Source organism: Cucurbita maxima, unplaced genomic scaffold, assembly GCF_002738345.1.
Source record: "Cucurbita maxima cultivar Rimu unplaced genomic scaffold, Cmax_1.0 Cma_Scf00016, whole genome shotgun sequence".
NCBI lineage: Eukaryota > Viridiplantae > Streptophyta > Magnoliopsida > Cucurbitales > Cucurbitaceae > Cucurbita > Cucurbita maxima.
The window spans coordinates 1,827,703-1,842,593 of NW_019272032.1; the positions used below are offsets into that span (position 1 = coordinate 1,827,703).

The 14,891-nt window shown below is 36.8% G+C and overlaps 4 protein-coding genes and 2 long non-coding RNA genes across 9 annotated transcripts; 3 read left to right on the forward strand and 3 right to left on the reverse strand.

The window, feature by feature from the left end:
- Positions 1 to 171: 171 nt before the first annotated feature.
- On the reverse strand, positions 172 to 751 carry LOC111490912. Its single transcript, XR_002719641.1, has 2 exons — positions 589 to 751; positions 172 to 502 (listed from the first exon to the last, which is right to left on the reverse strand). It is a non-coding gene; the product is annotated as an uncharacterized LOC111490912 (long non-coding RNA).
- A 233-nt stretch (positions 752 to 984) lies between these two features.
- On the forward strand, positions 985 to 2,764 carry LOC111490909. Its single transcript, XM_023139565.1, has 2 exons — positions 985 to 1,134; positions 2,166 to 2,764. Exons 1-2 carry the CDS (start codon positions 1,038 to 1,040, stop codon positions 2,684 to 2,686), a joined length of 618 nt encoding a protein of 205 aa, XP_022995333.1. The 5' UTR covers positions 985 to 1,037; the 3' UTR covers positions 2,687 to 2,764.
- Positions 2,765 to 3,385: 621 nt separating this feature from the next.
- On the forward strand, positions 3,386 to 4,144 carry LOC111491231. Its single transcript, XR_002719679.1, has 2 exons — positions 3,386 to 3,540; positions 3,805 to 4,144. It is a non-coding gene; the product is annotated as an uncharacterized LOC111491231 (long non-coding RNA).
- A 681-nt stretch (positions 4,145 to 4,825) lies between these two features.
- On the forward strand, positions 4,826 to 7,417 carry LOC111491570. Its single transcript, XM_023140534.1, has 5 exons — positions 4,826 to 5,217; positions 5,300 to 5,364; positions 5,472 to 5,532; positions 5,697 to 5,843; positions 7,179 to 7,417. Exons 1-5 carry the CDS (start codon positions 4,947 to 4,949, stop codon positions 7,283 to 7,285), a joined length of 651 nt encoding a protein of 216 aa, XP_022996302.1. The 5' UTR covers positions 4,826 to 4,946; the 3' UTR covers positions 7,286 to 7,417.
- A 522-nt stretch (positions 7,418 to 7,939) lies between these two features.
- On the reverse strand, positions 7,940 to 11,465 carry LOC111490967 (GDSL esterase/lipase At1g71250-like). 2 transcript variants are annotated; one of them, XM_023139652.1, is made up of 4 exons: positions 11,402 to 11,465; positions 10,313 to 10,602; positions 8,525 to 9,133; positions 7,940 to 8,444 (listed from the first exon to the last, which is right to left on the reverse strand). In XM_023139652.1, the coding sequence occupies exons 1-4, from the start codon at positions 11,407 to 11,409 to the stop codon at positions 8,221 to 8,223; spliced, it is 1,131 nt and encodes a 376-aa protein (XP_022995420.1). In that variant the 5' UTR covers positions 11,410 to 11,465; the 3' UTR covers positions 7,940 to 8,220. The 2 variants fall into 2 exon arrangements, with proteins under 2 accessions (XP_022995420.1, XP_022995421.1); XM_023139653.1 differs by having other exon boundaries at positions 7,941 to 8,444; positions 10,313 to 10,462; positions 11,402 to 11,453.
- Positions 11,466 to 11,538: 73 nt separating this feature from the next.
- Positions 11,539 to 13,955, reverse strand: LOC111490963 (F-box/WD-40 repeat-containing protein At5g21040). 3 transcript variants are annotated; one of them, XM_023139639.1, is made up of 2 exons: positions 13,753 to 13,955; positions 11,539 to 13,379 (listed from the first exon to the last, which is right to left on the reverse strand). In XM_023139639.1, exon 2 carries the CDS (start codon positions 13,365 to 13,367, stop codon positions 11,646 to 11,648), a length of 1,722 nt encoding a protein of 573 aa, XP_022995407.1. In that variant the 5' UTR covers positions 13,368 to 13,379; positions 13,753 to 13,955; the 3' UTR covers positions 11,539 to 11,645. The 3 variants fall into 3 exon arrangements, with proteins under 3 accessions (XP_022995407.1, XP_022995408.1, XP_022995409.1); XM_023139640.1 differs by having other exon boundaries at positions 11,539 to 11,752; positions 11,783 to 13,955; XM_023139641.1 differs by having other exon boundaries at positions 11,539 to 11,749; positions 11,780 to 13,955.
- Positions 13,956 to 14,891: the final 936 nt, after the last annotated feature.

A 14,891-nucleotide genomic window follows, 5' to 3' on the forward strand; every position in this document is an offset into this window, starting at 1 on the left:
ATTAGACATTTCGATACCCGGTTAATTGATCACAGAACTAATATTGTCTTATTATTGAAAATTGATTTTTTTTCATTTTAAATAATATTTAAGAAAACAAAAATCAATGAAAAAAAAAAAAAAAAACATTTCATATGATAGGAAAATTGGACAAAATACCCATAAAAATAATAATATCTTACGTTAAAAAGTTTTAGACTTCGATTTAGCGTAAATATATATCAATTGCCACTAAACTAAGCCCGATTTTGACTATAATTTTCATTCCTAAATATTTATAAACTAAAAAAACCTAAATTGTGTCGTACTTATATGTCAACCTATATATTAATCGAATAAATGTCAATTATTATCGAGCTAAGCTCGGTTTGACTCGATTCTTCGTTCCTACATATTTCTAAACTAAAATTTGATCGTACCTGTATGTCAACCCAGACATTAGATTTGCGTCGATTTTTTAGTTCAACAATATTTAGGGTTGAAATAATCAAACATCTTCCCTCTTAATAAAAAATACCATGTCAATTGTCACTGGGTTAACTTTGATTAGAAGCAAATCTCAAAAAATAACCCTAAATTGAGTCGTACATATATGTCAAACAAGATATTAGATGCATTGACCAAAGGTTCGTGCCTTCATTTTAAACATATGATCTCGTAGTTAAAAACACGTCGGCTATCACCCAGCTAAGCTCGATTTGACTGGAGAACCATTTGAATCAAACGAAATGTTTGTAATTATAAATATACAATTTAAGGAAGATTCAAAGCTTAATGGCGAATTAATAAACAAAAAGATGCCCATCTTAGGTTATTATATTCCATTGAATGTTACTTGAGATTAGAAAAGAAGGCATATACACCAAGGAAGCTAAAGAACCTTGAGCTTCCCCCACAGCAAGAAATATGTTGAAGCCCTTTTTGACGCTCATAAGCAACCTCTCGTTGCGTCCTCCTCTCTCTATAAAGCCAAAACTAAACCCTAACCCTTTCTTCCACTTCCATTCAGCTAACACATTGATCCAATTTGGAACCAAATGGCTCCTAAAAACCAGCCCACTTATGAAGATTTTGAACCTCTGGTTGAAGCTTCTGAAGAGGATGGCTGCAGCATTCTCTCCCTACACATTCCTGGTTTGTCCATTTCTTTAACGATAATGGGTTGTCTCGTATGGAGAACTTATTGCTCGGTTTGATAGCTATTTGGTTCTTAATTTAGGGTTTGAGAATGTAACTCGTGAACTGTGAGTTCTCATATTGGTTAGAGAAGGAAACAAAACGTTTTTTATAAGGGTGTGAAAACCTCTCCCTGATAGATACGTTTTAAAATCATAAGGCTGATGGTCATATTGTCTGCTTTGTCCCGTTACGTATCGTCATTTGCCTTACGATTTTAAAACGCGTCCGTTTAGGAGAGGTTTCCACACCCTTATAAAGAATACATATGTTCCCCTATCCAACAAATGTGAGATTTTTGTAAGGGTATAGAAACTTCTCTCCATCATACGCGTTTTAAAACCCTGAGCTGACGGTGATATTGTCTGCTTTTGCCCTTTGCATATTGCCATCAGCCTCGATTTTAAAAACAAGTCTGTTTGAGAGAGTTTCTACACCCTTATAAAGAATAAATCGTTTCTATCTTCAACTTATGTGGGATCTTTAGAAGGGTGTAGAAACCTCTATTTAGCAGACGCGTTTTAAAATCGTGAAGCTGACAGCGATATTGTCCGCTTTGGTCAGTTACGTATTACCGTCAGCTTCACGGTTTTAAAACATATCTGCCAAAAAGAGGTTTTCACACCCTTGTAAAGAATATATCGTTCCCTTCTCCAACCGATGTGAGATCTTTATAAGGATGTAGAAATCTCTCCCTAGCAAACGCGTTTTAAAACCGATGAGGGCGACAGTGATATTGTCCGCTTTGGCCCGTTACATATCATCGTAAGTCTCACAGTTTTAAAATGTGTTTGCTAAGAAGAGGTTTTCACACTCTTAAAACATGAGGTTGACGGTGATATTGTTCTCTTTAGCTCGTTACATGTAGCTGTTAGCCTCGCAGTTTTAAAACTTATATGTTACGTTTATCTCTCCAACTAATATAGGATCTCATATTAACATTTTCACTGAGAATCTAGTAGCTTAATATATCCTCTTATGCACTACAGGTTTCCGCAAAGAGCAAATTCGGGTTCAGGTATCCTCCACAAGAAAGCTGAGAATCTCCGGCGAGCGGCCTTACCGGAACAAGACATGGCAGCGTTTCCACAAGGAGTTTGAAATCCCATCAAACTGCACCACCTCTAAAATTACAGCCAAGTACAAGGACGGCATCCTCCATGTCCGTCAGCCATTGCAGCCACAGGACGTGTCGGAGCCGCCACGCTCGGCAGCTCCCAACCCACCGCCACCGCCGCAGCAGCAGAAAAATGGCCAGCAACAAGCTGAGGATCCAGAGAAGAAGAGCAGCCCAGCCACCAATGGAAAGGCGAAAGCCAAAAGCAGTAGAGAAAGAGAAGGAAGTAGTTGTAATGGTGACAAGATTACCAGTCGAGCTGGGCGGCTGAAGGAGGTGGCTCCTGGATTGTTGGGGAAGTTTGTTTTGACTGTTTTGGCGGCTGTGTTGCTTTTCCTGTTGGCTAAGAGGTTGGATCAGAACATGGCTGGTGGAGCTGAATCTCGGCTGTGAATCGTGTAATAATGGTGGCTGGTTTTGAAAATTTCCACAATAAATAATAAAACAACGCTTCCTTAATCTTTACTATAATTTTATCACGTCTGTTGAAATCATTTACTTTTTTTTTTAAATTGTGTTGAAAGAATTTAATATATAAAATAAAGGCAAAATTCGGATAGTAAAATCACAAAGTCATTTTATTAATTTTATTAAATAATGAATCAAATTCGATTTTTTTAATCATTTATTTTAAAATTTTATTTATAATGAAAAGTAAAACATTTAAAAGAAATTTATTTATTTATTTTGAAACGTTAAATTACGATTTATAAATTAACTTAAACAATTGAAAAAAAAAATTATAGAATTAAATAAAATTATTATTATTATATATTTTTTATTATAAACTATAAAATAGTTTAAAATTTTAAAATCTAACGGTTAAAAGTAACTGATAGCGGTGAAAATTAGTATCAGTAAGCTGAGAATGTATGAGTAGGAATAAGTTAGCACTCTCAATTAATATATATATATATATTTAATAAAAAAAAAAACCATGTAAAAGTACCAAATGGGCCTCACGGAACTCCAAAAAGTTCGCATCAACATCGAGGGTATTTTCGATAATAAAAGTCATTCCCTGGAATACGAGGTGGGTGGAAATTATAAATACCCGAAAGGCGTTAGGGTTGCGCATTCTACTCTTCTTCCGCCCCCAATATATTGCTCTCTCTCTCTCTCTCTCTCTCCCTCTGTTTTCTTGCCCTTAGCGTTTTGCAGAAGCTTTGGTTTCTCGACGCTACCTCAATGCTGCATTGTTCTCACTGTCTCATACACTGCGAAGCCGATCGCTTCGATGACTTTGTGTGAGAATCCTCCTCGATCTTCTTCGCTTTTCTGTCCCGCTGTGTTTATATGCATATACTCTCCGTTATTGTTCGCGTTGTTTTTTGTTTTTTTATCGTAATTTATTGTTCCGATTGCTACTTCTTTTATTCTGCTCTTTCGATCCAGTAATTCGACCTTTTTTCTTGTTGATTCTTTTTGTTAGAATTTGATTTCTGTGTTTTTTCTTGTCTCTCGGTTGAAATCGATTCGTTGTTTCTTATGGTTTTAGCACCGATTGACAGATGTTGTTCGGGCTGCGGTAAGGTGCTTGGCCAGTTCTTTGGAGGAAAATACATTGATCATAGCAAACCTATGCTCGGAAAGGACACGAAATTGAAGAAGAGGAAGACCGAGAAGAAGCAGAAACATGAGAAGATTGAGATGGATTCCGCGGATCTGCAACTCGCAACATGATTTTTTTCATGGAAGTTTTGACTAATAACGACTTAAAACTCAACAATTATTTGAATCATCACCAAAAAATTTTAAAGGAACCATTATTCTGAGACATTGATCCTCTGACGTTTTCGAGTTCCAGTTTGTTGCCCTATTTTGTTCGCAATCAATAATGGCCCTCTCCTGGTAATTGGAATAAGTTCTTTACAATAATTCATATTCATAATATTTATCAAAACTCAATTGAACTTTCATTAGAATAAAAATCAACGAATCACATACTGAAAACCATTGCTCTCCCTCCAATGGAAGGAGAAGCAAAAGCAAAAGCAGAGAGGAATTTTTTCTTGTTGTTAATGAAAACAAGCCGATACGAAACCTCATAAATGTAAAGCAAAATCAAATTAAAAGGTTGAGCACGCGACATCAATTCCTCCCCATTTATTAGTTGCAAATGTAATGATTTTAGTTTTTTTTTTTTATTCAATGTATGGTAATTTCTAAGAACAACACGCAAATTAATTAGAAAATAATTACTATTTCAGTCAACTATTAAAATAGAGGCTATAGGCGTGGTAGGAAGATTTTTGTAGGAAAATTTTAGGTTTATTTTGTTAAGATGAGTGGATAAATATGAAAATTATAAAAATTATTTTTAAAAGTTTATAAATATTTTTTTAATTATGATATGGAATGTATATATATTTTATAAATTTAAGGTTAGTATTAGAAAATTATAAAATTTTAATGGTATTTTTTTATTTAAAAAAAGAAAATATTAAATAAGTTAAAACTATTATTTTTCGAGATAAAATGTAATATTCTTAAAAAATGAAAATAATGGTTGCGAGATAAAAGCAAACGTGGATTATCCGCAAAATGCATTAAATGTTGTCCACAAACACGATGACGATCACGGTCACGATCACTCAGCCGAACACTCAAGAGCAAGCCTCCTGAAATCGTTGCAGAATTCTCGCAGCCTGCCATGGAGTTCACAGTCCATTCCATTTCCCGCCCCAACCTCCCTCTCCCTCTTTCCTTCTCCCTTCATTCATCTTCCCCTTCCAATTCCCTAACTCCATACCCACACACAAGAACCAAATCAACTGCCTCCATCCTTCCGCCATTGTTGCTGCGTTCTGATCTCAATCTCACCTTCAAATCAAGGGGACGATCACTTCTTCAACCTCTACGAGCTTTCCAGTCTGAATTCGAGCCTCAATCTTCTTCTGTCCGCTGGCTTCTCGTTCCCGTTGGTCAGTGCATTCTGAATCTCTACCATTGTTCTGTTCGATTGTATCTTATATTTGATTTGAAGATTTCGTGATTTCTTCACAGGCGATGGCGATTGGAAGCATATCGGTTCCAAAGTTGAAATGCCTGATGCGTTTGAAATTGTCTCGGTCAGTACTTTTCATTGAGGCTCTTCAGCCCTTGCGAGTCTCTATTGTGTGATATTCGAGCTCGTTTTAACTCTTTTTGGCTGTCGAAACTCATCATCTTAATGCAGAATGAGATCACTGTTGGGCGCCTTCCCGAGAAAGCTGACATTGCAATTCCAGTTGCTACAGGTGATTTTACTCCAAATATCTGTCGCTACTTGTTTGATTTGATGATTTCAATTCAGTTGCTACAGATCTGACAGTTTCAAGTTTTCCTATGAGTTTTTGGAATGTAGAACTTGTGGATTGTATTGTGCCACTAACTTCAATGCGGTTTTCTGAAATGAAAACAGTTTCTGCTGTACATGCTCGCATCAAAAAGCAAGAAGACAGGCTTTTAGTCATAGATCTAGACAGCACAAATGGGACTTTTATTGATGATAAGAGACTCAAGCCTGGAGTTGTTGCTGCTGTATCATCTGGGAATTGCATTTCTTTTGGTAACTTGCCCCCTCAAACTCAATCCAAATTTAATTGTTAGGCTGGTTGGATCACCTCACACTTTCTTATAACAGATTTCATATTTCTCAAGTAGACATTTAAGTTCTTAACTTGAAGCGTGAAAACTAGAATATATATATATATATATATATATATATATATCTAAAAAAGAGATATCTATAGATTGAAGTAGTGTTTATTAGTTTATATTGCAAAACCAAATGGTCATGAGGCTTAAAAATTTCTTTGAAGGTGAAGGATCTCATTTGTTGTTTTTCGGTTTTGGTTTGGTGAATGCATTTGGTTATGATTATTAGACCATTAAAATCATTGTAGGGTATTTGAGAGAGTTAGTCGTCTAAGCTCACCGCTAGTAAATATTTGTCCATTTTGACCCGTTAAGTATCGTTGTCGGGCTCACAATTTTAAATGCGTTTACTAAGGGGAGATTTCTACCCCATTATAAGAAATGTTTCATATCCCTCTCCAACCAACGTGCGACCTCTCATAATTGGACTCGAAATTCATTATAATCACTACTCAAATCCTACCACTTAGACTCATCCTCTTTGTAAGGCTAAACAAGAGAACCTCTTAGAAAATACTGTGACTTGTGTCTGAACATTATTATTCGCTTGAATTCATGAATTGGGTGGCTATACATTGAGTTTCTTCTGTATTTTGTTTTGTGGTACAACTCGGCTTGCATAGTGTAAATAACTTTAAAATTTTACATCATTTACTTGGCAGTCAGCTTTGTTGGAGGATGAAAATTTCACGTTGGCTAATTTAGGGAATGATGATGGGTTTATAAGTGAGGAATACTAACTCCATTGGTATGAGGTCTTTTGGAGAAACCCAAAGCAAAGCCATGAGAGTTTATGCTCAAAGTGGACAATATCATACCATTGTGGAGAGTGGTGTTCATCTAACATGGTATTAGAACCATCCCCTAAACTTAGTCGTGCCAATAGATTGGTAAATCCTCAAATGTTGAACAAAGGACTCCAAAAGAAAAAGAGTTGAGCCTCCTCGAAGGCATAGTAAAAAATGACTAAGACTCCAAAAGAAAAAGGAGCGAGTCTCGATTAAAGGGAGGCGTACTTTGTTCGAGGGGAGGGGTTGGATGATGAAAGTCCCACATTAGCTATAGGGAATGATAATGAGTTTATAAGTGAGGAATACTAACTCTAGGGTACGAGGCCTTTTGGGGAAGTTCTAAGTAAAGTCATGAGAGCTTAGGCTTAAATTAGACAATATCATACTATTATAGAGAGTCGTGTTAATCTAAGAAGCTTAATTGATTAACTTTGGGATGTCTCTTTTGTTGACAGGGGACATCCATCTGGCCATGTTTCAGGTGTCAAAGTTAAAGACTGATAAAGCTGCTAGCAAAATCCAAGAATCTGAGGACTCAATCGGTAACTCGGAAACAAGTTGAAAAAATGGTACATTTACATGTCTTCTAAGAGCAAATATGTGCAAAATTCTGCACATTCTGTATCGTAACAGTAATCTTTGCATGAAATTTTTCATATGAGTTGAAGAATATTGAAGAGCCAACGAGTCATCTGATCTCACTGTTTGTGTTTGTTTTTCTTAAGGCCATTTTAGAATACATCCATTTGATCCAAGCTATATCTATCTATACCCTTTAAAAGGGTCAAATATGATATGACATTAGCTTAAGATTCAATTCAAGTCCGGATTTAAAATTTGGCCCCCACATCTTTATAACGACCGCTAGGTTATCCCTACAAATAAATATTAGGGTTGTTTTAGTATATTTTGTTCTCACTCATGTGCTTAATACAATAATTCTTAAGAAGTTACCCAAAGCAGAATTTCTTAAACTACACATGCTCGACTTTTGAAGGATTGAGTTATCTTAAGAAGTCACACATGCTCTAATCTAAAAAATTGTATAGTTGATTTTTATGGTATCAAAAACAATTTAGAAATTAGCAAGTTTAGGGGTTTCATTAAATAATTTTTTTTTATTATAATAAATTAATAAGTCGAGAATGTAATATAACATTCATCTTAATATATATATATATATATGTATATGTATGTATGTATGTATGTCTTTATTTACTATAATAAGTTCATTGTCACCATTAAAATTCGCGCGAGGGCTGGGCGCGAGAGCGGTGGAAGGAATCGAGCACGTAGCGGCGTAGCAGGGGTATGAACTTGTGCGATATCAATGTTTTTTCCGAAGTCGAGGGCGAGATTTGAAGGGAACATGATTTTCATACCAATGACATAGCGATGGATGAGATGAGCGTGCTACCTGTTTTTGCTCTGTTCATACGAGTGAAATTGAAGTTTATTCGAGTTAAATTACATGGAAAATTGGATCTGAATCTGCAGTCATTTCACCAAGTCTCCAATGGTGGACGGACGGCAGAAGTTGGAGAATGGCCGATCGCGCCAAGCAGAATTCGCAAGCAACGAATTCACAGCCCCCGTCGGATTGTACAGATCCCACCACACATGCCTCCGTACTCGGCCGCACGCAATCTCCTTCGCCACACATCCTATGCTCGCATTGTATGATCCAAGTCCACAACACGCACTCCTCGACTCCTCAAATCCTAAAAATTCATCATCTCAAATCAAATCTCGTTGTTCTTCATCCAAATCCACACAAATCTCAGAATCGAGTAATCCATACCGTATCGCCTCGGGTTGCTAATGATCTCCATCATTCCTTTGTACGCGTCGCAGAAAACCATTCGAGCATCACCAAGCTGTGCGTTCAGCATCACGATCTGCTTCTCCATCAGTTCATTGTAATTCACAACCAACTCATTCATCTCTTTCACACATCCTTGCTCGTCATATACAGCCGCAGGGGAATCACGCCATTGAGATAGAACTCGAGGAGTACATCCCAATGGCAGTATTCCCATGCATACGATCTTCTTCGCCCCTGCTTCGTGGAGATTTCGTATAGCGACCGACATTTGTGAGGCCAGCAGCTGAGCAAATTTCACGTTGTTTTTGCCTCTGGATGAGTCGAGAATGAAATCGACCTCGCCAAATGAGAAGTAGAAAAGGGAAGATTGGATGAAATGGCGAGCAGTGTCTAGTCCGAGTTGTAGGCGCAAGAGCTGCAGGGTGTCGAGTACTTGGCGTAGCTGTTGGTTGAGAGATTGATGGCTTTGGCCGCCGCTCACGATCGTTGCCTGTGGGGACCCAAAGCTGAGGCCATTTAGGATCGCTTCAATGGAACCATTCTGATTGTACCAAGGTTGGGAGTGAGGAACGCCCATCTTCTCAGCTGCAAGAATAAGGTACATTTTCATTAATGTTTTATTAAAAGTAAAAGAGTAATATAGTTGTATGAGTTTTCCTTTTCGGACTTCCTCTTCAGGCTTTAAAACACGGGGAAGGTTTCCACGGGACCAGCGTTCTTACTGGCGCCTCGTATTACCCTTTTGGGGAACAGCGAGAAGGCTGGCACACATCATATGGTGTCTGGCTCTGAAACAATTTGTAACGATCTAGATCCACTCACTGCTATCAGATATTGTCCTATTTGAACTTTTCCTTTTGGATTTTTGTTCAAGGCTTTAAAACCGTCTATTAGGATAAGGTTTTCATAATCAAGAGTGTTTTGTTCCCTTTCAGAACCAGAGAAGTGTAAAAAGTTATTTTTTAAATAAACTAAACCGTTGAGGTGTATTTTCTTTTTTTATAATTAAGTCTATAAATTATTAAATGTCCAAATGGTTTGGAAAAGGGATAGTAAAGGGAGAGTGAAAGAGATTTTTTTTTTTCTTTTTTTATAATTAAGTGGGTAAATTATTAAATGTCTAAACAGTTGGAAAAATGGACAGAGATATGAAAAGATAAAATGGATAAAGCTGCAACTTTATTATTGTTTTATGACTCAATGTCAAAGGGCTGGGCAATTACACTAGATTGGAATTTTGTTTGAATATTTGAATCATATCTCCTAAAATATCCTAAAATATGTTTGAATATTTGAATCATATCTCCTAAAATCTCTTAAATTCTGTTTGAATATTTGAATCATATCTCATAAAGTCTCTACACAATTCACCCTCTTGGGACTAACACTCCCACTGACACACCATTCAAAACCTAGCCCTGATATCATTTGTAATACTGTTATACACAATCCATCCTCTTGGGACTCAGTGACTCTCCATTTGTAATACTATTAGTAAATATTGATCTTTTAGACTTTTTCTTCCTTACTTTCATGTGTTAGGGAGAAGTTTCCACACCTTTGCAAGAAAGGTTTTGTTCCCCTTTCCAGCCAAGGTGGGATCTCACAACCTTATAGATTATTAAATATTCCAAACGTACCTTTGGAGATTTATTAATTAATTTTTATAATTTAGCTTATAGATTATTAAATGCTTCAAATCGATTTGTGAGAGAGTCGGAAACATAATTCAAAGACTGAATAGCCAAGCAAGAGAGTACTGACCAAGGAGATGAGGAAGAAGGGTGGTGCCATCGGAGTCGCAAGGAGTAATGGAGAAATTGCGATGGAGAAGAGGGTAAAACAGAGCGTTTAAGCCGCAATCCACAGAAGAATCTCCCAACAAGTACATGGCAGTAATGCTGGATCCTCGAGCTGCAAGACTTAGCCCCAACAGACCAATCAGTGTCACATAAGCAGTGAAGAACAAAGACTTGAATAAGGCTGCGCGTCTGAGCTCCATTGCCACACCTAAAGTCATGTGATTGAACCCGAGAGCAAGTTTCTTTATGACTCTACAGCAACGAGTAATCGACATGTTCTTAAAAAAAACAGTGATAGGATAGGGGTTGGTGTTTAGGTAGGAATTGGATGGGAAATGCATTTTGTTCTTTATAATACGTGCTTTTAAGCTAAGTAATTATTTTCATACGATTTTAATATTGAAATATTGATTTTAGAGATTTTTCGATGATTGAAGTATATGTTTTGAGGGTGACTTTATAATACGTGCTTTTAAGCTAAGTAATTTAATTAAATTTTGTTTTGTAATGTCTATATCATATGCAAATAAATATAGCAATATGGTCAAATCAAACTATAATTCAAAGACGCTCATAGGAAAAGAACATTAAACAAACTCGACAATTTCAAAACATGGACTAGGAACATTCTCTATACTCACTTAGCTAGCCGTAAGAAAAGAAAAGAAAACTCACCCCTTCTCTACCTCATGTTCTTATGGGAAAAGTAACTTCAACCTATAAACTTATTTATTTCGAGTTCTACTCATGAACACCTCTACTTCCTACCTCATGTTCTTATGGGAAAAGTAATTTCAACCTATAAACTTATTTATTTCGAGTTCTACTCATGAACACCTCTACTTCCTAAGCCCACCGATGGTAACAGATGCAAATCCATCCAAGTTCATGCAAAGATAATTGAAGTTGATAACCATGACTATCTCTAAGGTCTAGTTAGAATCAGTCACTTTCTCAAGCTAACAACAAATTATGGTGTTTTCTATTACCTACGTCTACCAACAAATTATGTGATGCTGTAAAAATAATCAGCACCATCCAAAAAACTTACACATGCATGCATACTCCAAGCCTGAAATCAGATTATTTGAGCAAAGATTCTTTGAGCTTTCGTCTTTTTGAGGTTTTCTATAACGACTACGACATGTAAATAAAGCAACATGGACGAGCTGAAGGTACAACGAAAGCTTATCGAAAGGGAATCGAAGAATCAGCAATTAGCCAGTGTTTGAAATTGAGATAAATATGACTGCAAATTCAAGTTGATGACATAGATGACCAAATGATTCTATCACCTAAGCTTTGAGCTTCCCGCTCACCCCGCGTTTGTTGTGCCAAACACTAACATTATCGCTGTTCATTAGTTTTTTCTTTGCTGCAACCGAGCACCGATCACTCCGACCACGACCACCACCACCACCACCACCAGGACCACCACCACCACCTTTTGTGTTCATTTCTATTTGAAGCCTACGCCGTCTCATTCTATTCTCTAACCTAATCCCTCTTAGTGCACGAGCCCTCCGTTCGGTTTCCAGAGCCTGCGAGAAGTTCCAGATCCTCACAACACCTTCCTCTCCTCCACAAACAATACGATCCAAACCAATGTCCACACCGAACAAATTGCTCCCAAATCCATGCAACATTCTCTGAGGAGGCTCCACACCAATACTCCTACCAACATGCTGCCCTGCAGAATCTCTCTTCCACAGAGTTCTTTTCCTTGTCCTAAGCAGTGCTCTCACGTCGATCAACGAGAGTTTCCCATCACTTGACGCTGAAACCAGCCATGGAAACTCAAATGCTAGTGAATAAACTGGTCCTGAATGAGGAATCCATGATCCAACAAGTTGAGCGCTTGTATCAACATGTCGATTAGTAACGTCAAACATGTGAATTGCACCGTCTTCCCCTCCAGTAAATAGGAAATCCCCTGTATGGCTTCGTGACAGAGCATAAGCCTTGCCAACATGAGCATCATGGATGACAGTAGCCAACTCCCCACTGTTAGTATCCCAGACATATACATCTGAGCCTGATGTGCTAGCAATAGTAGTATCATGAGGGACTAGTCCCCAAACCCAGTCACCATGCCTCAAAATCCTTAAGCACTTCTGTGAAAAACGATCCCATACTCGAACAGTCATGTCCCAAGAACCACTATAAATCCTTGTTAGGTCCAGAGCAAGAGTGGTTATGGGTCCTTCATGCTCCCAAAGCCGAAACTCGGTATTGTGATTTTGAGGGCCTTTCACATCGAACAAGTGTGGAAGCCCTTCTATCGCCTTCCAACAATGGATAAAACCATCGGTGCCTCCAGCAACCAGTAGTTTTGTATCGGCCGCAAGTGCACGAACGGTGCAACCGAGTGATCGTGATGAAGCAATGGACAATCCTTCTTCCAAGTCCCAGATTCTCACAATTGAGTCATATCCAGAAGTAAATATAAGTTTTGCAGAAACCAGAAGAAAAACCGTACGAACTGCTTCAGTGTGACCATGCAAAACCTCCATACTATATCGTCCCATAAAAGTTTTACTCCTAAACTCCCTCTCCACAAAAATATCTTTCCATGACTTCTCATCAGAAAATCCAGTAGCAGCCACCGGTGCCGGTAGAGCTGGAATTGGAAGTCCCCATCTTTCATTGTAGAATTCCTTCCATACATGGTGCTCAGATGCTAACCTATGAAGAATCGTCGACACACAAGATACAATGCCAAGCTCCTTCGGATCAAGGCAGTTCAGAATCTCAGATATAATTGCAGGAGGAAGGTCGGTAATTGACCGACAACCCAAGGGAACATTTCTACAGCCTAACTGCTTCGAGCTGAGTGAAGTAGTATCTCCCTTCTCCAAGTCAAATTCCGATTTCTCAGATTCAATTCCCGCTGATTTTCCTTTGAGCTTGAAATAACTCGATCCACCCGTTGGTTTCTCACAAGAATTTTTCACAATAACTCTTGAATCCTTACAAAACCCGGCAGACTTCTGGCATTCAAATGCCATAAAATACATCCAACCCTAAGACTAGAAGAAACGAATAGAACTTGAAAATTCAAGCACGATGATTCCAGCAGCTATAGATACCAAATTCGGAAAAAATTTCAAACCCAAAATCGAGAACTAAGAAAGAAAAAAAAAAACAAAACCCTAAGAAAATAAAAAGACCCTACGAGCGAACCTGAAACGCCGAACGAAGAAGAAATGGGAGGAAACCAACAAGGATCAAGCAGCAAAAAATAAAGAGAGACAAAATTGGTAGAGGAATTGAAGCAAATAGAAACTAGAGAAGATCCTAATTCAAAAAAAAAAAAAAAAAAAAAAAAAAAAAAAAAATCCCAAAACCAGGGTTACACGAAATCGAAGAACATCGGTTAGAGAGATTGGGCATAAACGATACCTGGAAGAGAAAAGATGCAGCAGATGATCCTTGTTGGAGAAAGAAAAGAGGGAATTGAGATTACTTGGGGATCTAGGGATTTGCCGAGGGGAATGACGAAGGGGAGGAGAGAGAGAGATAGTGCCCTAGAGAGAGAGAATGAAAAACATTAAACAAACAAGGAACGTACACCGCTGAAGAGAATAGAGAGATTTGCTTGATGAGAAAGAGAGGCCGATGTGGGAACGTGCGGTTACCCTTACCGGTCGATCTTAGGTTTTCCCACGAAATTCATGTAAATTAATTATTTCAATAATAATTATATTTTATTTTCTGATTTAATCAAATTTAATAAATACTTTTATGATTTTCGTAAAATTCTAATAAATAATCTAGTCAATAATTAGTTTTTTTACTAAAAAAAATATTTTATTATTAGGAATTAAAATAATTTTTTAGAATTTTTTTATATTTTATTTAACCCCATAATTTTAAATTAACATTTTCGAAACTTAATAATAAATAAATTAGTTGGGTGTGTATTTTAAATTTTGTGCGTAATAAATTAGTAATTTATTAATTAAATAAGGGTAAAATAAAAACTCTCAAGTTTAAAATTAATACTTTTTAACCGTTAAAGTTAGAAATTAAATTAGTTGACTGGTCAAATGACGTGGCTTCAGTGAGTTGGCAAATTTTTTAATGAAGTGTAATTTTTTTTTTATCACGTGGCATTCTTTTTTTTTTTTTAATGAAAATTTGTGTCGAATTGGTTAATTAAAAAGGGAGAAAATAAAACAAACAAAAAAAATTTAATTTACACTTCATTAATAAGAAGAATTATGACGTGTAAAATAATCGGTGTTTTATTATTTATTTATTTTTAATGAAAATGACTACTGCAGTTGAAACATGTTGGAACTTATAAAAATGTTTATAAAATCTATAATTTTTTTAATTATTTATTTTTGCTCAATTTATTGCGGATAAATTAGACCTTTTAGGCTAATCGAGTAATATTATTAATAAATATCGGTTACAGTCTCTTATATTCTTTTGATGAAAATAAGGTTTCAAATCCTGAACCCTGCCAAAAATTGAATGAAATAATGCACTTGAATATGACATCAACGATAAAATTAGTTCAGAAAATAAGGAAC

Bases quoted from the DNA above. Each gene is read 5' to 3' on its own strand.
- LOC111490963 (XM_023139639.1), bottom strand. From the start codon at position 13,367: ATGTATTTTATGGCATTTGAATGCCAGAAGTCTGCCGGGTTTTGTAAG.
- LOC111490967 (XM_023139652.1), bottom strand. The intron at 9,134-10,312 runs GTCAGTACTCTC...TTATTCTTGCAG, and splicing joins CCTTCTTCCTCATCTCCTTG to CTGAGAAGATGGGCGTTCCT. The intron at 8,445-8,524 runs GTATGGATTACT...ATGAATTTTTAG, and splicing joins TAGCAACCCGAGGCGATACG to GATTTGAGGAGTCGAGGAGT.
- LOC111491570 (XM_023140534.1), top strand. From the start codon at position 4,947: ATGGAGTTCACAGTCCATTCCATTTCCCGCCCCAACCTCCCTCTCCCT. The intron at 5,218-5,299 runs GTCAGTGCATTC...ATTTCTTCACAG, and splicing joins CTGGCTTCTCGTTCCCGTTG to GCGATGGCGATTGGAAGCAT. The intron at 5,533-5,696 runs GTGATTTTACTC...AAATGAAAACAG, and splicing joins TGCAATTCCAGTTGCTACAG to TTTCTGCTGTACATGCTCGC.
- LOC111490909 (XM_023139565.1), top strand. From the start codon at position 1,038: ATGGCTCCTAAAAACCAGCCCACTTATGAAGATTTTGAACCTCTGGTT. The intron at 1,135-2,165 runs GTTTGTCCATTT...TATGCACTACAG, and splicing joins TCTCTCCCTACACATTCCTG to GTTTCCGCAAAGAGCAAATT.